Source organism: Urocitellus parryii, chromosome 9 (assembly GCF_045843805.1).
Source record: "Urocitellus parryii isolate mUroPar1 chromosome 9, mUroPar1.hap1, whole genome shotgun sequence".
Classification (NCBI taxonomy): domain Eukaryota; kingdom Metazoa; phylum Chordata; class Mammalia; order Rodentia; family Sciuridae; genus Urocitellus; species Urocitellus parryii.
In genome coordinates this window covers 36955708-36977126 of record NC_135539.1, presented here as the reverse complement: position 1 = coordinate 36977126, position 21419 = coordinate 36955708, and the positions used below count along the sequence as shown (strand labels likewise).

General features: G+C 43.8%; 1 protein-coding gene across 6 annotated transcripts in view; it reads right to left on the bottom strand.

Moving 5' to 3' along the window:
* Positions 1–1553: 1553 nt before the first annotated feature.
* LOC144257048 (uncharacterized) overlaps positions 1554–21419 on the bottom strand; it is a 69949-nt gene continuing 50083 nt past the window's right edge. For 3 of the 6 annotated variants that reach the window (XR_013344357.1, XM_077803019.1, XM_077803020.1), the window contains 6 exons: positions 19602–19664; positions 7397–7563; positions 5501–5559; positions 4826–4912; positions 3883–4051; positions 1554–2502 (listed from right to left, as the gene is read on the bottom strand). Coding sequence is in view for 2 of the 6 variants with exons in the window: in XM_077803019.1 (XP_077659145.1) it covers positions 4037–4051; positions 4826–4912; positions 5501–5559; positions 7397–7547 (312 nt within the window). In the remaining 4 variants the exon portion in view is untranslated. The remainder of the gene's footprint in view (positions 2503–3882; positions 4052–4825; positions 4913–5500; positions 5560–7396; positions 7564–19601; positions 19665–21419) is intronic. The other 3 variants (XR_013344356.1, XR_013344359.1, XR_013344358.1) reach the window with 2 other exon arrangements.

The window sequence follows — 21419 nt, the reverse complement described above, 5'->3', positions numbered from 1 at the left end:
AACTCAGGACACTGAAACCAAGGTCAGCTTCCTAGGTAGGTCATATACATCCATGTCCTCTGAAGATGCTGCATCCTGAGGACATGACAGCTTTCATTCAGACCCTTCTAGACCTCCAGCCATATGCCTTTTCTGTTAGCTGGTCCCAATCTGTGTCCTTTTTTACATGACAAATCAGTAATTATAGGATTGTGCTCTCCTAGCCTCAGTGATATACTATAGAGGATTATATAGTAGGTCATTGGATGTATACGACCAATCTGGGAAGCTCATCTCCAGCCATGTGCCTCTTTTAGCTGGTGCCAATTTGTGTCCTTTTTGACAAGATAAAACAGTAAATGTAGGCTTTATGCTCTCCTAACCTCAGTGAGATGTTATAGAGAGTTATACAAAATAGGATCATGGGAATCCCCAATTATGCACCACTGATTAGAAGTGCCAGTGGTCTGGGAATCCCAGAGCTTACAGCTGTTTTCTGAAGACAGGGCAGCATAGAGGGGGCCCTCAACCTGTGTCAGTGAGCTCCATGCAATTGATAAGCATCAGAATTGTATTGCACAGTCTCTGTCTTTAATGACTTCTTCCTTCATGGAATTTTACCTCTTCAGTTGCTCCACTCACCCAACCACCATTCCTCTTTTAACACATTCAACCAGCCTTAAGCTCATTCCATGTTGGTACCTCCCAGCCTCTTCACATCATCTCCACTTGCCTCTCTAACCCCACATCACATCTCATCACTGGCTCTGTTGCCACCTCTCTCTCTCTCTCTTTTTTTAATGGTGCTGGGGATTGAACCCAGGGCCTTGTGTATGCAAGGCAAGCACTCTACCAACTGAGCTATATCCCCAGCCCTGTTGCAACCTGTCTTTAGCTTTGTTTTTCTTCTTGCTGATACCTGCTTCTTTCCATAGCTGCTCCTATATTCTATGAAGCTCCCATCTCCCAAGATGCTTGTCTGCAGTCATTCAGTGCCCACGCTGTTAGCTCTTTCCTCTCTGTGCCTATCTATTTGCCAGCTCAAGCTCTTCCTATCATCTCATTCTTCTCACAACTTGACCTAGTACCTTCATTTCCCTTCACCAGTTTCTATTTCAACAAGATCCTTTGGATTTCCTTCTGTTATGTAAAACTAGAAACAGGTTCTGGAAAAGATTCCCATTGTGACTCCAGTATCAAAGTCTACCATTCCCTGTGTGTCCCTATCCTTGGACCATTACCAGGAAGGCATCTCCTGTTGAGATGCCTCTCCTTGATTTTGCATTTAAGATTGTTATACAGCTCTCCTAGAATTTTCTTTCACTCTTCCTGTGTTGTCTCTCTCGATGTCCTCCCTGTGCTTCCTGCTTCTGTCTCTAGTTAGAAAGTTCTGCAACCTTCTCTCTTGTTTTCCAAGATGAAAAATAATTGAAGTGTTTTCCTCCACAGGTAAGAAATTTGGTCAATTAACAACAACCCTGTTAAACAACAGTATCATTTGACAAAAACCAAACAATGCAGAATGACATGATCATATAAATCATTAATGTAAGAAGATTTTCAACTTTATTCAGTTTCCACACAATGCACCATGCTACGCTCTTCCAAACCACATAGCACAAAACAAAAGCACATAGCACATGTGGTCTCCTACAATACATAGTTTAAAACGACAGAAAAACATGTCAAGGCAAGTTAAATAACAGCAGCTCAATTTTCACAATTATGATGATGGAACATCAAATAAAAACTTCATATTTATAAGACTATGGGGTAATACCACTGAGATATAAAACTAATAGATAAAATAGATAAAAGATTAAAAATTACCAAGAAATGTTTATGAACATAAACCTACTATAACACTCATCATAAAACTAATAAGGAAAAACAATTTTCCAAACAATATCTATCTCAAGACTCTTTAAAATAAACATAGTTCAAAATAAATAACATTTATTGTATTTACTAAAACTGTGACAATCCAATAAAAAAATCATCTCCATGCTTGGTATCCTTAAGGGATAAGTGACCCAAGATGAATTAAAAGAAGAGGTAAAAAGAGAATTTACAGGGGGAGAGAGATATTCATAGCTAAATGATATTAACTTTAGACCAAGATCAACCATTCATCAAAGCTGAATGGGGCCCAATTGCTGTGGGTTAAGGATTTTTACACATCCTGTGTGATAAACTGTTCTCTCCCAGGTCTGGCTGAGTAGCCTCAGAGCACCCAGCACACCTCTAGGGGGTCATCTGTGTGGTTGGGGTTTGAGACCATGAAGCTGACTTGGAGATTCAGGCTGTTTCACCTCTACAGAGGTGGCTGTGGGTGGAGGTGGACAGGACTGGATCAAGAAGTTAGGTCCTTGAGCATCCTAAATAGACAATCGGTGACTCTGTCATCAGTCCAGGGATGCAGAGTTTTGTCCCTCACCTCAGTCCTCCACAGTTCCAGGACTTCTAGGCAATGAGGGTGTGATCCCGGCCCCACACCCAGAGCTCCAGATCATAAGCTTGAATCTGGAAAGAAAAGAGCCCCCACCAAAGCTGATGACTTTATAGGATATTGAGGGTTTTGAAGTTATGGTTAATTTATTTTTCCACTCCTTAAAATTACTTCACCTTGATTTGGACTTTCTAGTCACCATGATTCAACAGTCTGCAAATATCTAAAACTACAATGTTGAGAGGCTTGATTCTATTAACTAAGTTTTGTCAGCTACAAAGGAGGTGACATAGCAAGGTGTAATTATTAGATTTCTTTAGCCTGGTGACAAATGAAGTAGCCATATATGGATATCACAACATTATATCAGCTATTACTAACATGGACGATACTTATGAGGACATATTATATATAATATAAGGCATGGGACATCATATTTTCAGCTTTCTTTCAAATAAAAATTGAATAAACTTTCCTATTTTATATTAGATAAGTAAATTATGCTAGCTGTGTAGAAAATTTTGTAAATGCTTTGGCAGATACAATCCTTTGCGTGTCCCATCTAATAAAATTTTAAAAGTTGTATTTATTAAGAGACAAGCTTTATCTTTGTCTCTGATTTGAGTAGAATAATGGTTTAATGTTAGTGATGTTTCTGTTTGGGTCCATCAAAACAACTTAGTTACATGGTTAGATGCATCTTTAATCATTGAAACCCTAGTACAGTTTCTACATAATTATAAGCCTGGCATACATAGTTTTGGATGATTTTTGTTTAAAACAAAAGAGTTCATCCCAGAGTTTGAGACAAATAATTAAACTAATTCTGGTTAGCTCCAAAGTATTAATTAATTGTCCAAATATTCTACAAATGAAAAAATATTTCACCATAAAATGTTACACTTTGTGAATAATTTTAATCTGGTATAAAGATTCCTTTCATCTCATTTATCCACTTCCTTTAAAATAAATCATAATTTACAATTGTTAGATGTATCTATACATAAATACATATTAAAGACCAAAGATATATGTCTAAAAATCTCTTAAATCTGCTGGAATTTATACTACAGAAAAGTCACTTAAATCTGCTTAAAACTATACTTCCCTTATTGCATAGAAATTAAACTTGGCTTTACATTTTGAATATACTTTACTTTTTGTTCAGATATGAAATTCATTTTCTTGAATTGGGACTTTCTTTTATTGAATCACTTATGTATAGCTGGTAAATTTTCACGAAGTTTTTGTTAGATGTTATACAGTAAATTGAGATACACGTTTGGTTCACTAACCAAAAAAACAAAACTGAAGAGTGGCTGGGGAGTCCTTCCCTCCATGCATAACCTCCACAGCTTTCTCCTCCCCAGAGCCCACCTGCAGCCACCCACCTTCCTGTGTCTCTCCAGTCAGCCCATCCCTCTCCCTCCATAAGCACACACAGCACCACCCACCTCCTCACACTCCTCCCTGGAAACCCGAGTGTTCCAGCCCATGGAGCAGATGAACTGATAGCGCAGTTTGTGGAACAGGGGACGCTGGGCATAGCTCTTCCCATAGAGGAAATGAAAGATGTCTTGTTTAGGAGCCTGGTTGTCCTCCTCCATGTCATTGGCCAGGTAGCTGGGGAAAGAAACCAGGTTGCTCTTTAGAGGCACAACCAAGAAGGACCTGCCCTTGGAGTCAGCTTCCCAAAATGGACTCCCAGAGGACCATCTTCAGACAGGACTGCACCAGCCCTATTAAGGGTTACGGAGGACCACACCTTGGTCCAGAGATCTCTGCCAGACACACACCTTCTGAAGGACTCCAGCCTTTTTCTAGAAAGCATTGAGCAACAAAGTTGTGGGAGAGGCCTAAGGGGTGGTTGGACCCATCTTGGAAGGATTTTCAGGGGGTGTGTAGAAAGAGCCACAAATGTGAGAAGACTCCTGTATGAAGAACCAGAGGGGACCACCCTACACTGGACCTGTGCCAGGCTGGGAACTGGGCATCTGTCTTGGAAATCCAGTGGCAGAAGACAACAATGCTGGTGTAGTTACAGGAAGGAAGAGCAGTCAGATGTGGCTGCACCTTCAGTCTCTTTGCCAGGAACATAATGCTTCCTTCACTCCTTTTAAGTGAGCTTCATGTTTCCTTTGGTTTTCTTTAATTTTTTAAATCTGGCCTTAATGAAGCTCATGTGTTTGTTTTGACTAAGAGAAGTGTGAAAAACAACCATACTACAATGCTATAATTTCTTGTACACAGGAGGGTCTTGGGTAAGCTGGAGAACAGGGGGTCCCAAGAGCAAACAGGACAAAGAGGCTAAAGATAAACTATAGGTTAGTGCCCCTCTGTCCCATTCTACCCTCCCAAGTAATGAATCCTGATTAATGAAGGAGACCAAATACTCACAGGGCCAGAAAGAAAGTGGATTCGTTGGTACTGCCAGGAGAAGAGGCCAGCCCGGCTAAAATAAGCTATGATCATAGACAGGAGGTACTGATGGAGAGAGAGGAAAGACAGAGAGAGAGGTCATATCCTGGAAGAGGAGGAAAGGGAAAAGAAGAATGGAGGTCTGGGGTAGAGAGGGCTCCTAGGAGAAGGTAGCTGAGTAAGGAGACCTGCTTCTTTGGGGAAGGACAGGAAGGATCAAGGTCAATTGGAGCAGTCGGGGAGAGAAGGCCTAGGTGTGCACTGGAGGGCCAGATCTCAGGGGACCTTTTGAGGAAAGGCATGTAGGTCAGCTGGGCGAAGAGGGTCTTGGGTAAGCTGGAGAATGGGGGGTCCCAAGGAGAGCAAAGAGGAGAGGAGCCCAGAAACTCAGGTGACAACAAGCAAAAGGGGGTAGCCATGCAAGACTGTGGACTTGGGCTTGAAGCCCAAAGCACCCCAAGAAGAAGCAAGGTCCACCTCTCTGCAAGAAACTGCTAGGTCCTGAAGGGAGATGTGACAAGCCACAAAGGAGCCAGGATTTGGCACATTTTGTTGGCTCTATGTGGAGGCAGAGGGAAGGACCATGGGCTAGAAATCCCTCCTCATCCAGGCTGTGCTGGAGCAGGAACACTGCTCAGTGGAGAACAACCTCACCTTGTCAGACACTCTCAGCTTCTTGTCCCAGGCCAGGAATCTTTTGACAACAGGATCCTCTGTGAACAGAACACTGATGTTAGTTGGGAACCAGAAGAGGCTTCAATGGGAGATAGAGAGCAGAGAGGAGAACAGGACCTCCCTTGGAGAAGGTGTGGGATTGTTGCCCAATAGAGGTGGATAGGAAGAGATCAGGAACATTCAGGAAAGTTGCTTGGACCTGAGACTCCCCCAGGGAAACAACTGAGTGAGGGTTTGTGTAACAGAAAGGTATCTGTATGAATAAGAGCTTCTAGTAAACTGTGGGGGCCCATCATCCCCCCAAAATACACCACCTTACATCCAGAGTTATTAGGTCATTTCTCATTTGATAGTTACAACAGCGTGAACATGGTCCTGTTAACCACCTCTCAGGGAGGATGAAATGTATTACAGCCACAATGTCTGCAATCAGTGAGGACAATTGGAACCAAGCTCTGTGATCCCAAGCTGGGACCGTTTCATTTCTAATATAAGCATCCATCTTCTAAGAGTCTCTGAGGGCAGATGGGTTCTGAGTCCTCCGGGAATGAGTAGATCAGAGATAGCAGGGCTCTTTGTGAAAAGTGCAGTGGCTGTAAGTTTACCCTTTGTTTAACTCACACCATGATGCTTGCCAGTTACTTCACATTTGAACTAACTTTGTGACAAACATCACTAACATCAACACCAAGAACCAGGAGACCAGGTGCCGGATCCCTGGCCAATCCTCTCATTTGTCCCCATAGTGCCTGCTCCTAACTTGGTTGCCTCCACGTGGTTGAAATAAAATCTTTGCTTCATCCTCTGCCCAAGTTCAAACTCTACTGTGTTCTGTGTAAGATGCTGTCCTGAAGCTAGTATTTCTTAACCCCCTGTGGTTCTGAAAAACTTCCTTGACCATGAACTTGACAGGGAAAAGTCTGAATATATAAGAGGAGAGCTTCGTCCAGAAGTAATAAGTCAGTGGGCAGCATATATTCAGAAGTGAGTTCTGACCATAAGCCATTTTATTGTGAGCAAACTGTAATGAAAATAGAGTTAATGAGAGTATCTTCATTGTGGAATATGTGAACAGTTGCATGGAATATCCTACTGTGTCATATTCACATTGTTGTAAATAAATATCCATGCTTGGTATCGTTAGGGAAGAATGATCCAAATGAATGAAAAGTGTAAAAAGGCAATTAATTTATGTGGAGAGAGGGAAACTCATGGCTAAGAATTATTCACTTTAGACCGAAAACAACTTTTCATCACTGCTGACATTTGGGCCTAATTCTCTGAGTTAAGGATTTCTAGCACATCTAGACAAACTGTTCTCTCTCAGGTCTGGCCAAGCACCCTCATAGCACCCAGCACATCTCTAGGAGGTCATCTGTGTGGTTGTGGTTTTGAGGCTATGAAGCTGCCTGGGAGATTCAGGCTGTGTATGCATGGCTATGGTGTTGCATGGTGTGCAAAAGGTGGCTGTGGTGTTACATGGTGTGCAGAAGGTGGCTATGGGTGGGAGGTGACAGGAGGGCATCCAGCAGCTGGGTCCTTTGGATCTCCTAAATAGATAATGAATGACCCTGTCAGCAGGCCAGGGATACAGAATTTTGTACCTTCCCTCAGGCCGATGACCATAGGCCTCCATGGTTCCAGAACTTCTAGGGCATGAGAGTGTGATCTCAGTGCAAACCCAGAGCTCTGGATCATAGCTTGAATCTGGAAAGAAAAGGAGCTACCACAAAAGGAGATGGATGACCAGAAAGACCCTCCCTCCTTATTCAGCCTCCAGAGCATTCTCCCCAGATCCCACCTGCAACTACTCGCTTTCCCATGTCTGTCCTATCCAGCCCATCCCTCTCTACAAGCACACACGGCTGCACCCACCTCCACACATTCCTCCATGGAAACTCAAGTTTCCAGCCCATGGAGCAGATGATTGGTAGCATGGTCTGTGGAACAAGGGATGCTGGGTATAGCTCTTCCCATAGAAGAAACTAATGATGTCTTGTGTAGGAGCCCGGTTATCCTTCTCCATGTCACTAGCCAGGTAGCTGGGGAAAGAAATCAGGATGTTCCTTAGGGGCACAACCAGGAAGGACCTCCATTTGGTGTCCTCATCCTTAAAAAGAATTCAGGCTGACCATCTTAAGATAGGACTACACCATTCCTATCCAGAATTAACCCTTGGTCCGGAGGCCTCTGTTGGACAGACACCTGCAGGGCACCTCTCACACCCTGATGCTACTGAGAAACCCTCTGCAGCACCTGCGGCTGCTTATTGCCAGTGCAGTTGACTCGGTTTCCCCATCTCCGTCCTCACCCACTTCCCTTCTGCTTTTTCCAGGTGCTCACATCTGTGTCCCCCATAGGTCAGGACCTGACCCTGGTTTATTTCTCTCCCACCAATTTGTCATCCCTCTCCCACCAATTTGCTAGTGGATGGCTTGGTTTACATTGAGCACTTATTCAAAAAGCTGTTGACAGATCTCCTTCCCCAGGTTCCTATTCCCTGATATGGAGGACCCACTTCATAATGTTTTGTTGAACACATGAATGAATGAATGAAGCTTTATCCATAGCCCAGTGCCTTATGACCACGTCATAGACTAAGTACTATAACATAAACACTTTGCAAGATAAAAAGAAGTCAGCTTAGTATTTTTAAATATTTGGATATTTGGATAAGACCCTGCCTTCCTGAGGTGTTCAGTGCAGCGGGATTAGGGCAAGGGGCAGGGAACATGATACCATCTTATAATGGGCCTTAGCCCTGCCAGGCTGCAGAGGGTGACTGATCTGGGAACAGAGCACAGATTTGTTTTGTTTTACAGACAGGGTTTTGCTTTTTTTTTTTGCACAGCCTGTTGTCCAACTCCTGGGCTCCAGCGATCCTCTTGCCTGAACCTCTGAGTAGCTGAGAGTACAGATGGGTGCCACCCTGCCCAGGTAGGTGTTAGTTTTTAAGCTGACTTTAAGAATAGGTCATTTTAGGGTCTGGGGTTGGGGCTCAGCAGTAGAGCACTCACCAGCACGTGTGAGGCCCTGGGTTCGATCCTCAGCACCACATAAAAATAAATAAAATAAATGTATTGTTTCCAACTACAACTAAAAATAAATATTAAAAAAAGAATAGGTCATTTTTAATGAGATACAAATGTATGAAACCAGCTTGACAGGAAATACAAGATAAAGAGGAAAGAGAGGGCATTTAGAAGATAGGTGGTAAAGGAATTTAATGGTGGAAAGATTGTAGAGAGGGCTTAATTCCACATGAGGACTCCATTTTTGGTCTAGAAAGTGATGAGCAACACAGTTGCTAAGGAGGCCTGGGAGGTGGTTGGACCCCATTTTGGAAGGATTTTAGGGAATGCATAGAAAGCCTCAGGCCTAGGAGTCACTGGTAAGAAGGGCCAGCAGGGAGCACATTACAGTGAGCCTATACTGTGTAGACAGACCTGAATTGGGCGTCTCTCTTGGGAATCCAGAGGCAGAAGGCAATGCGACATTGGTGCAGGTACAAAGCTGTCAGATGCAGCTGCAGCTCCAGTCTCTGCAGGGATGAGATGTGCCCATTCTTCCTTCCTCTCAGGTGGGCTATATGTGTCCTTTGGTTTCACTGATTTCTTCTGATATTAAGGTAGTTTAAATGTTTGTTTTTACTATAAGTTCAAGAAAACTATGCTATACTGCTGTCATTTCTTCTACCAAGTGCAAACAGGACAAGAAGTTCAAAATCAGAGGACAAGCTAGAGCCCCATTGTTCCACTCCTACCCTCTCAGGTAGTGAATCCTTGTTGCGGGAGTAAAAGTGACAATGGTGACAGAAACCACATGTCCAACCCTCCAGGGGACATTTATCTGGGTGCTTTTCTGTTTCAGGTAGACGATGGAAGCCACACTTGGATGTCCAGGAAGCCATGTGGTGAAGAGGGGCAGAGCCAGAACTCCTAGACTCCACCCAGTTCTCGATTCCCACCTTCCGTAGCCCAGATCTGGGAGGCTGCTTCAGTCTGGTTTCTGCACTGTGATCTCTAGTTGCCATGTCTCCTTAGGTACCAATTCTGTCCTTTCTGCTTAAGGACACTACTGCCTTGCCCAGCTGTTCTCCTGCTCTGTGGCTTGGAGACTCCTCATCTGGCCAGTGAGCTGTTCTTTCTTTGGTCTGGCTTCTCTCAGCAATTTAAATTTCTAATGATTGACATTTCTTATCTTTTTCCCTCTTTTTGAATTTGTTTCAGAGGGGACAATAAGTCTGGACCCTGTGAATTCCATGTTGGGTAGAAGTGGCAAAAGTTCACCTTTGGCACTCATTCTTTTCCCCCAGGGTTTCACTAGTTCTTTGGATCATGATGGGGAACTTATCAAGGTACAGGGGCATTGACTTTCTAAAGTACAAGTGAAGGTGAAAGGAGAAGACTCAGCCACGTGAGCCTGCCAAGGCAGAGGTGGGCAGAGCTTCCTTGGAAGCCTTCTATTCACATGGACCCCAAGGCTGAGCAAGGGGTTGTCACTCACCAGGATTGCAGCCTGGTTCAGAGGGTCTCTCTCATTGGAGGACTCAAGACCTGCTACAGCCCTTCCCTCTAAGGCCCTGATCATACCTCACCTCCCCACAAAAATATTTCTTCTTTATTTCCTACTGTAGTGATTTTGATTTCTTTGGGATCCCTATTGCCTTGTCCAACCAGAAGTTTCCAAAACTAAAATTATAACAGTGAAAACATTGTCATTCCCATTCAATTAGAATCTGTGGGGATAGGCCCAAGCACCTGGGCTGTAGTGTTTCTCTATGCGACTTTATGCTGAAAGGCTGGTCCTTGCAAAGCATTTCTGTTCACTCTGCCATCTCTCTAGTATAACTGTCATTGTTGTATCAGACAGCATCCATAGGAGGAAAAGAGAAGTGGAGATGTAACAGTGGATTCTAGGCAAAACCTAAGAATTTACTTTAGTTTGGAAAATATATCAACATATAGTAAGACCAGCACTGCCTACTTGTAGCCAAAATAATCAAGGCTTTTCATGGTTCACAACAGAAAATTTAGCTGGAACAGAATTTTGATACTTTTGCATAATCATGAATCACTTCAGTATTAGATAAGGTCTTAGCAAATGTCATTGTGGGAAACCAGAGTACAGTTACTAAGAAGCTAAGATAGCTCTGATGTTCTGGGCAATATAATCTTATGGGACCACAAATGGAGGCATGGGCTGTCCCTGACTGAAACATCATGTGGCATGTGAGTGCATCAGAAAGCTGTCCACTAGAAGAGTGTGTGAACTTCTTGGTTGTTATGGGTGGACCCAACCAGCTCTATTGGTCACAGTTATCATGAATGGAAACTGGATAAACAGAGCATCCTGGCAATGGTCTTCTACTGTAATAGGACCTGCTTCCTGATCAGCACCACCTTTCACATCAGGGAGAGACTTAGAGGGCAGCTCGGGCCTGTGAAGAAGAAGCTAAGGAACATGCAGGTCTCTTGGAAAGCCTCTGGGACCTCATCCAACTGTGAACATTTATGATTGCCTAATATGGTGGACACTTACTATGCCAGCAAGTTGGATGAACTAAGTTCACTTCATTCGTATTCGGTATGGGTACATTAGAGTCATGGAAGAGATCAAACTACAAAGCATACAGACGTGCCTGTGCCTAAGGTCTAATAGTATATTAAAAGAAAGACTTTAGAGCCCAACTGTGGAAGCAATCCAAAGCCAGTCAATGGATGAATGGATGAATGGACAAAAGATGGAGTCTATCCTCAAATTCAACTATTAGCCCTAAAAAGGAAATGCTGACACATTTCCACCAATATAGGAGCTTAAGATCAGTGCACAAATCAGCCAGACATAGGGACAAATACTCTTGAGTTCACACTATGCAAGACAGACGAGGCACCAAGAATTGTTAAATTCATAGAAAGTAGAATGATGGTCGGCAGGCGCTGTGGGAAGAGAAGCAGGGAGTTTGTGTTTCAAGGCTGCAAAACCTTGTAGGGGTGATTAAAAAAAATAAAGCTCTAGAGATAGGAATGTGGTAGTGACTGCACAAGGAAAACCTACAGTCACGCTTCACATGACAAAATTTTAGCCAATGATGGACCAATACATCACATATATGAAAGGGCTCCATCACATGATATTCCACAGTGATGTCACAGCCATAGGTGTAAGCGCACTGTATGCAGTGAGTGCACAATGATGAAATCAACGAAACACATCTGGGAAAAAAACCTCCCTCACAAGAGATACAGGTTGTACTTAATGCTGCTGAATTCTACACTTCACAATGGTCACATGTTTTGTTTTGAATATATATTTATTCACAAATTTTGGTGAGAGAGAGACAAAGAATGACTCAGTTATAAAGGTAGAAAGCAGAGGCCTAAGTTAGGAGGTTGGTGAGCAACTCACCAGTTCCTTCAGGTACCATGCACTTTCCCCAGGAGAAAACAATGTCTGGAATTACAGAACTTTCCTGTTGTTGTTGTTGTTGTTGTTTTGTATATGTGACATTTTTCTTTAAGCTACATAGTGGTAGTGAAATATGTGTGTCACGACCCATGCTGGGAATCCCAAATTTGCTAAGCAAGTGAGATTAATTGGAATTGAGAGGCAGAGTTTTAGTTGACATATAAACTCCCCAAATTATAGACACCATGTGAAGAGTGTGTGAGCACATGCAGTTTTGTATTATAGATCCTCAAAATGTCTCCCAAACTCAAGGATGGCTTAGGATGTGACCTCAGGACAGATTCCTGAAGACAGTAAAGGCCAGTGACATTTAGCAGAATAGCTTTGAAAACCACGGGTTTTCATTTTTCAGCTGACAATTCAATGTACCTGGTCTTTTGTGTATATTTATTATCTTCCTCTTGAGAGGACTTATCATTTCTATTCTCCCTAAGTTTCCTTGATATTCTTCTCCCTCTTGGCCAGACTGAGCTCTGAAATGGTAATGTGCAGAGAGGAAGGGACAGACTCCAGGAGCCCTTGGCACACATGGGACAAGTTTCTCCTCAGGACTGATCATTGCTGATTTCTCCCCTATCTGGAGAGGCACATGTTCAACCAGATTGCAGAAGGGTTTGCACAGATCGGAGTCTAGGTTTTGTGGAAGAGAAGCAAGTTTGGGAGAACTCACGACCACTTGTCAACTGTCTGCCAAGCCTGAGGACCAGAATTCCCAGCCTAGCACCTCAGGGTACTGCCTGGAGGTAGTGGTGGATGACAAAGTTACAGGACCATCCGATGAAGGAGTTGGAGCGAGAACAGATTTGAGACCGTGACTGGCATGGAAGAAAGGATAGAGAAGTCAGGAAAGGTGGACTAAGGAAGCCCAGTTTTGAAGGAGGACTGGACAGGATGTGGGTCAAAGAAGTCCACGTAGAAGGTCAATCTGCGGAGAGAGGAACTGGGTTTGGAGATATGATCCAAACAGAGGAAAGGGATAGAGGGGATGTAAGCAGGGTCACTCCCCCCAAAAGAGAAGGTTTGTATAATGAGGATAAATTTTTAAAAATGGGGAGATGGGACCATGGAAAGGCGAATCAAGGGCAGATGGTTATCAGCAAAGGTAAAATGGCTGAGGAGAAAGGAAGAGTTGACTGGTTTGGGTTTTCTGGTGGTGGACTGGGCTTAGTGGTGAAAGGCACCTTTACTTGGGTTTCTTTACTCAGCCTCACCTGCCGCCTCAGTCATCCTGCCAGAAGAAGCAAATGGGTGACCCCTGGATTCAAAGAAGATGAATAGATCTGCCAGAGTTTTCTGACTTGATCCAGAGTGTAGAACCCAGGATTCAGACTGTCTTCTGTCCAGAAAAGAAAAGAGGTGTTGTCTTCAGATTCAGAAGTGGAGGTGGAAATTGTCAGGGTTTTGACTTGACCTGGAGGGTAGGACTCCCAGCCTTCATACTGTCCTCTGTCCAAAAGAGGAAAGAGGAGTCGTCATCTGATTCTGAGGAGGAGGTGGAAGTGGAGTTGTCAGTTTTGTGATGACTCCACTGAAGGGGTAGATCCCAGTCTTCAGAACCAGTCCTGTAACATGAAGTGGAAATAGAAGCAGTCATCAGATCCAGAGAAGCTGGAAGTAGATCTGTCCAAGTTTTCTGACTCCATACAGAGGGTAGAACTTGGGCTTCAACTTCAGTGCTCTGGCCAGAAGAAGAGGAAGTGGTCATCAGATTCTGAGGAGGATCTAGAGGATCTGGACCTTGAGCCTAAGCACCTCTGGGTTGTGGAGACACTGTGGGCTGAAGACGAAGCTGAAGAGACAGCGTGTGTACTCAGTGCTACCAGAGCACCGTGAGGTCTTCACCAGGCTGATAGGCAGGGAGACCTCAGTTAGTTCCTTCCAGTGCTTTTTACACTAAACAGGAGCAGGCGTATGGGGAGACAGTTGGGGGTTAGGGTAGGGATCAGGCACCTGGGCTCCTGGGTCATGATGCTGATATGTTAGTGATGTTTGTGTCATGGTTAATTCTGATGAAATAACTGACAGGGACCACAGTGTGAATTAACTCCAGAGTGCTATTCTCTAGCTGTGCTCTGCTCTACCAGCAGAATCACCTCAAGTCCTTGCTATGAAGCAGAATTCTGGGCCTGACCTTGGGTGTATGAAATGATTTTTGGAGTAGGGGTCAATAAAGTCTGAGGATCAGAACCAAAAATGAGAGCTGGGGTTGTGGCTCAGTGACAGAGCACTCGCCTGGCATTTGTGAGGTACTGGGTTTGATCCTCAGCACCACATAAAAATAAAATAAACATACTGTGTCCATCTACAACTAAAAAAAAAAAATGGAACTGAAAATGATGGTTCAGGGTGTCAAGAATAAAGGTTGAGATAAAATTGGGATTCTAAATTGGTCTAAGCTCTAGTTAGAACTTACTCACCTTCATGTCTGAGAATTGCACCCATGAAGTCAAACAACCTCTCCTCTTTCTTCCAGATCATTGGATGAGGAATGTGGTGCATTTTCAGCAGGATATCTCAGGGGACACTGAGAGAGTCATGAGGAAGAGGGGCCTCTTGGACAGATAATCCAGGATCACCCAGAGCCACATAGTTACTGTATCAGGCTCATGGGAGCTGGGGGTACACAAGTCCATGAAGGAATGATGAGAAACCAGGGTTCTTTCTCGTTCCATTCATTCCTCAGACATCCCTAAATTTTAGTGTCCTGAATTCAGCTTTTCCCCTGTGGTATTGATATCAAGGTCCTTTTTTATATATACTTAGGTGCCACAGTATTGGACCATTTGAAGGTGTCATGTAGTGACTAAGAATGAAATGGAATTACTTTCAAAACATTTGAACCAGAGGACTAGCGTAGATAATTTTACTACATATCATGAATTTCATTGGTTTATTTTGAACAAGATGGCCATAAAATTATTACTGTCTTTTAATAGTCTTGAGACAGTTGTTATTTTGAAAACATGCTGTTCCTAATAAATTTTCTAATGGGTGTTAAAAGAGTTTTTTTATAGGTACATAGATATTTTCACTTTTAAGAGAGGTTTTCATCTTTTCAGCTATCATACTTACGTATCTACTATGTTTCCAGATCAGTGGTAATACCCCAAATTCTGAACAATATAAATGTTAATGTTTAGTCCTCATTATTGAGTTGTGAAGATTGAGCTGCCATTCTTTAATGTGCCTTGACCCTTGACACATCTGTCATTCTAAGTTTTTTTTAAGAGAGAGAGAGAGAGAGAGAATTTTAATATTTATTTATTTTAGTTTTCGGCAGACACAACATCTTTGTTTGTATGTGGTGCTGAGGATCGAACCCGGGCCACACACATGCCAGGCGAGTGCGCTACCGCTTGAGCCACATCCCCAGCCCATACATCTGTCATTTTAAAGAGGGTGTAGGGGCTGGTGCTGCAGCTCAGTAATAGAGCACCTGCCTTGCATGTGTGAGGCCCTGGATTTGATCCTCAGCACCACATAAAAATGAATAAATAAAGATATTGTGTCCATCTACAACTAAATAAATATATACATTTTTTTTTAAAAAAAGAGAGTGTGTATTTTAACAGTTCATGTGCTGGGCTGGAGATATAGCTCAGTTGGTAGAGTGCTTGCCTTGCATGCACAAGGCTTTGGGTTCAATCCCCAGCACCACCCAAAAAAAAAAAAAAGTTCATGTGGTATGTGCTTTGAAAGAACATAGCATATTTCTTGGGGAAAATTAATAAAGATGAATGTCTTTGCACTTTTATGATGTATGGGATCATGTCAGTCTAGACTGCTTCTTTGCTGTCAAATGACACTGTTATATCACAGGGTTCCAGGTTATTGACCAAATTTCTTTCTTGTGGAAAAAAAAATCTTCAAGTGCTTTTCATGTTGGAAAACAACAGAGAAGGTGGCAGATCTTAAGCTGGAGATTAGAAGCAGGAAATATAGGAAGGCAACTCAGGAGGAGTACAAAGAAGAAAGAAAATTCTTTTTTTAAAAAATATTTTATTTACATTTTAGTTTTCGGCAGACACAACATCTTTGTTTGTATGTGGTATTGAGGACGGAACCCGGGCCGCACCCATGCCAGGGGAGAGCGCTGCCACTTGAGCCACATCCCCAGCCCCAAGAAAGAAAATTCTAAGGGAACTGTGTAAAAATCCTAAATCTGAAATCAAGCAGAAGTGTCTCGAAGGAGGATGCCTTCCTGGTAATGGTCCAAGGAGGGGGACACACAGGGGAAGATAGAGTTTGTTAGTTGAGTCATTATTAGAGTCTTTTCCACAACCTCTAATTCCAGTTTTACATAACAGAAGGTTGTGAGGAAATAGAAACACATGAAGGAAAATGAAGGGAATGGAGCAGGTTCTAAGAAGAATGAGGTGAGAGGAAGAACGCTCTAAACAGATAGGCACAGAGAGGAAAGAGATAACTAGTGCAGTCACAACAACTGTAGAAAGACATCTTGGGAGATGGGAGTACCAGGGAATGTGGGAGCAGTTGAGGAAAGAAGCAGGTGAAGCGACGTATCATCCAGAAGTGAAACAAAGCTAAAGAGAGGTGGCAACAGAGCCAGCGATGAGATGTGAATGGGTTAGAGAGAGAGAGAGAACAATGCTTCGGGGCTTGTAAGGATGACATTTGGAGCTTAAAACTAGATGGATACATTAAGAGAGGGATGGTGGTTGAGGGAGTGGAGCAATTGAAGTGGGAAAAGTTGCATGAAGAGAGAAGCCACTGAAAACAGGCACTGTTGTTGGGTGTGGTGATGCAAGCTTGTAATCACAGTGGTTTGGAAGTCTGAGGCAGTAGGATTGGAAGTTCAAGGACAGCGTCAGCAACTTACTGAGTCCTTGTCTCAAAAAATAAAGAGGGCTAGGGGTATGACTCAGTGGCAGAGCACCTCTGGGTTCAGTCTCTAATAAGAACAACCAGCAACAACAATAAACCAGATGGACACTATGCAAAGCAATGCTGATGCCGACAAACTGCACTGAGGTGAAGTGCTACAGATTGAGGCCACAGGCCTCACTATACTGCCCACACTTCAGACACTAGCTGCAACCTCTGGGTTTCCAAGACCACTCATGCCATCCCAGAACTGTCCTCAAGTCCAGGCTGACATGTCCCAGATCTCAAGTTCAGCATGCCTGAAATCCAATTGCTATCACTCTGCAGTATTGACCACATCACCAAAGTAATAAGCAAGCCAGGTGACACATGTTCTACTTATATATTTCATTTCAGGAAAGCCCACAGCCTGCTACAAGAGGTATCAGCAATAGCATGACTTGGTTGTTCCCAATTTCCAGCAGGCAACCCTGAATTTCTTTTCTCCACATTAACACATTCCAGGAAAGGAGAAACACCATCCTGAGAAGGGACAGCTAGCTCACCTGGAAACTGATTTTTAATGTGCATCTTCTGAATTCACAAAAACTCCCACCAGCACTATAATTGCTTCCTTTTAGTATCATCACCTCTACAATAAGATGATGATGGTCCCAATCACATACTGTACCATCAGCAGGAAGCAGGGGCTCCGTGGAAAGCACTTAATGCAGTTTTGTGAATACCACACTTACCAGTGGTGTCTATTCCTGGCTTATCACTTTCCAAATTAGTTCAGCAAATAAAACACAAGTAAGTCAAAGATTTTCCTTCTCCCCGGGCTCATCTCCAATCTTATTCCTCCCATCAAAACCAAACAATCCTCTTTTGACCTTAACTCCCTCCACATCTACTAATTCTTCTTTTCCCATTGGGTCAACATTTGTTTAAAAATTTGTACACAGATGAAATCCAATTCTTTCACTCTCTTTTAAACCCCTCCAGATCCAGCTAAACAAATCCTCAAGGAGTCCCAGGATTGAATCCCATGGCCAGTTCTGTCCTTGGGCTTGACTATGAACAGTTGATACAGTTCCTCCTCCAACCCCCAGATCTTTTAATTTCCTTAGCTCCTGAAACTTCATGCCTCTGGTCCTCATTCTGGCCTCACTACCAGCCCCACCCAGTCCTACCTTCTGTAGCTCTTTGCACATGGAAGAGTCCTGGGCTCACCCCCTTACCCAACACAGCTTTCCATGCTGACTTCCAGTGCAGGCTGTCCACTGAAGTTCCAACACAAGCCCTGCCCTCTTGCTATCTCTGCTTTACCTCATGCTAACAGCACCAATTCAAAATGGCTAAAACCCAATTCTGGCTTTTTCTTAAATTTGATTTTTTACCATCTCCCACTCCCAGTTTAATTATAACCTAGTTTTCTTGGTCACTCAGGGAGCCTCTGAAGAGCTTTCCACATGGGGGCAGCATGATCAAATTATGGTTTTAGGAGAAATGCTCAAGGCAGAAAATGCACTTGAGCCAGTGAAGGAAAGTAGTAGTAGAGAATGGGAGTTTCTGCAAGAGTCCAAAGAAACAAAAACAACCCCCAAAACTGTAATAATGGTAACCAGGAGAGAGAGTAAGAGGAAAGGATAACTTTGAATATAACACCAGCAAACTTTAGCAACTGCCTGTGACAACAGCAAATGGAAGAGCTTAGAAGGATCCCACTTTTCTGGACAGGCTCATAGGCTGCCTCAATGAACAAATAGGGGCAAGAGCAGAAGGCATAGACAGACCAACAAAAACGATTTGGGATCTATTGTATTTATTAGCTTGAGGTGTCCTCTGGACATACCCCAGGGAGAGGCTCAGTAGCTGGCTGGACAGAGGCATCTGATCCCCGTGGGGGATTGACATAGACTTGGGGTTAAAAGCACAGGACAGTGAGATCAGACAGGAGTAAGGAGGGTCGTGAGCTAACGGCAGAAGAACTCCTCAAATTCACAAAGAGGGCAACAAGACAAATGTGGGACAGAAAATTACAGGGGAGACTGCAAAGTGTCTAAGACAACAATGGGCAATTAGCCCTGGGTGTGCATGTTAGAAATACCCAGTGTACATTAGGTCTCGGGCAATCTTCACTAGAACAGGATGAGGGAAGTGGTAGGCACAGAATAGAGACCGTGGGAGGCAGCATAAAATGGGAATGGGAAATGAGGACCCCTCTGCCAGGGATTTCTACTGCACTGTCTGCTGTGCAAGCCAGACCAACCTGCAGAAAGAACTTCTTAGACTCACTTAAGAGAGGCCATTCCTCCAGCAGATCCAGGCCTTATCCATGCACATAGCAACAAAATCAATGTTTTAGTCACCACAAAGATCATGGGTGCTGAGTCCTTCCTGGGCATTATGCTGTCTACCCAGAAGACAGACAAGTAAGGTATCAGTGGCAGTGGCTTGTTGGTTGTTATTTAGGAAGGCGATTCCTAATCACATCAAAGAAATATTTAAAATCCAAAAGAAAGGAACATTCTCACTTACGGTCAAGTCAAGGAATGTATAATATTAATAATTACTTGCTCTGAATGCCAAAAAATAGGAGACACACATGTACTCTGTCTGGTTTTAGGGATGCTTTAAGGATCATGCTGTCTACACACATGAACAGGACAAAGTCATTGGTTGTTGATCACTATACTGTTTTGAACATATTTTAGACTATTTATTTGCCTCCTAAGGAATACTGTAAGCAAAAGTAGAGAATAAACACATGAATAGAAAAACTCACCAGGGATTTACTCATTCTCTGCTGCTCTTGGAAAACATGGAAGATGTGGAAGCAGGTGCAGACCTGGGGATTGAAAATGCAAGCAGTGTGGTTATGAGTCATCTGGCCTGCTGTGGCAGGGATCTACTGCATAAAAACCTACCCAGAAACCTCCCAGGACACCTCCTGGGAGGCTGTCCCAGTAGGTCTTCCCCACCCACATGTTTGTAGGGGTGAACAAGTGGGTGTGAGTCTCATGGTGAATGAACTTCAAATCCAAATGAAAACATCTGCCATCATTTAAATGTCAGCTAAAAAAGGAATTCTGCTCTACAGCACTCATCTGTTTTCTAATTATAGAAACTTTGGCTCTGGTGAAAGGAGTATTTTTTAAAATATTTCTTTTAGTTGTAGATAGACAAAATGCCTTTATTTTGTTTATTTATTTTTATGTGGTGCTGAGGATCGAACCCAGTGCCTCATACTTACGAGGCAAGCAGCTCTGCCACTGAGCCACAGTCCCAGCCAGAAAGGGGTGTTTTATTAGGAAACTTACTGTGACTTAAATGTAATACAGGGGAAGGCATACTGGCCGGAAATTGCCCACAAACCAACCGGAGACCTTGGAGAACCACTCCCATCTCAGACCCAACGTCTTCCTCCATCAAAGGAGGCAGAAAGAGACTTTTCCTTCACTAAGCTGCATGACTCTGCAAGGACAGGCCTCAGCGGAAGTCAGTCAAAGAACTGAGGTGCAGATGGAGGCTGTCGCACACTGGGAGACACTGGAGCTCCCGAGGAAGAAGGGAGAAGGAGCAAGAACGGAGGAGAGAGGCAGAAGTCTCACGGAGGACAGGAGGACAGTGTCCCCTCCTCCCCAGCACCCGGTGGCCTTACAGATGTACCCACGGAGCACCTAAGGCAGCGCAGCTCGTCCTGCCAGCAACCCGACCCCATCCTGAAGCCAGTAAACCCTGTCCTGCTTCACGCCATAACGTCCCACCACGCGGTTCCTGCACCCACTACCTGCACCTGCTGGGATTGCGCAGCTATGGCCCTTCAGGGGTCAGGGATGACAGGGGCGAAGGTTTCTGCAGCTGGTCGTTGCTTCTCTGGACGGATCTGGGTGCAGATGATTCGGAGGGCCGTTACGGGTCCAGAGGAGAACTAGCGGTTCCTGGGGCCGTTATTGCTCCTGAGGGGGCCGAGGGTGGACGCTAACAGATGCCACTGCTGCTCCCAGGCCTCAGACCTCCCCTCGCCAAACAGGTGTGCTCCAAGGGCCGAGGCCGCGCCTCCCTCCAGGTCCCAGATCCTCCTGCTCAACTCAGCATCCTGAGTCATGCCGGCTGCCCAGGGAGCCAGCCCTGCCACCCTCCGCCCAGGCTCCTCTCTTATATTGTGGTTTTGTTTTTTGTTTTTACTGAGCTCTTACATGACTTATCTGGTGTTACCATCCGAAATAAATATTTCATTAAATACAGAATGAATTGTCTCTCTTACAAATTGACCTCTTGAACATCCCATGTGGAGGTTTGTTTTTCATTGGGCAGCAAAAGCTCTATAGGACAGCAAACATTTCACGCCACAATCTGTCAAACTTTATGTATTTTGTGGAAAAAAATTTAATTCTGGATTCCAGATTTTGCCATTGTATTGATTTGTGATATTGTTTTGATTTATGTAAAAATATGTGAATCGAAAGTATATGACTTTGGGGCTGGGGCTGGGGCTTAGTGATAGAGTGGATGCCTAGCATGTGGGGGGCACTGAGTTCAATCCTCAGCACCACATAGAAACAAATAAATAAACAGAGGTATTGTGTCCATCTAAAACTGA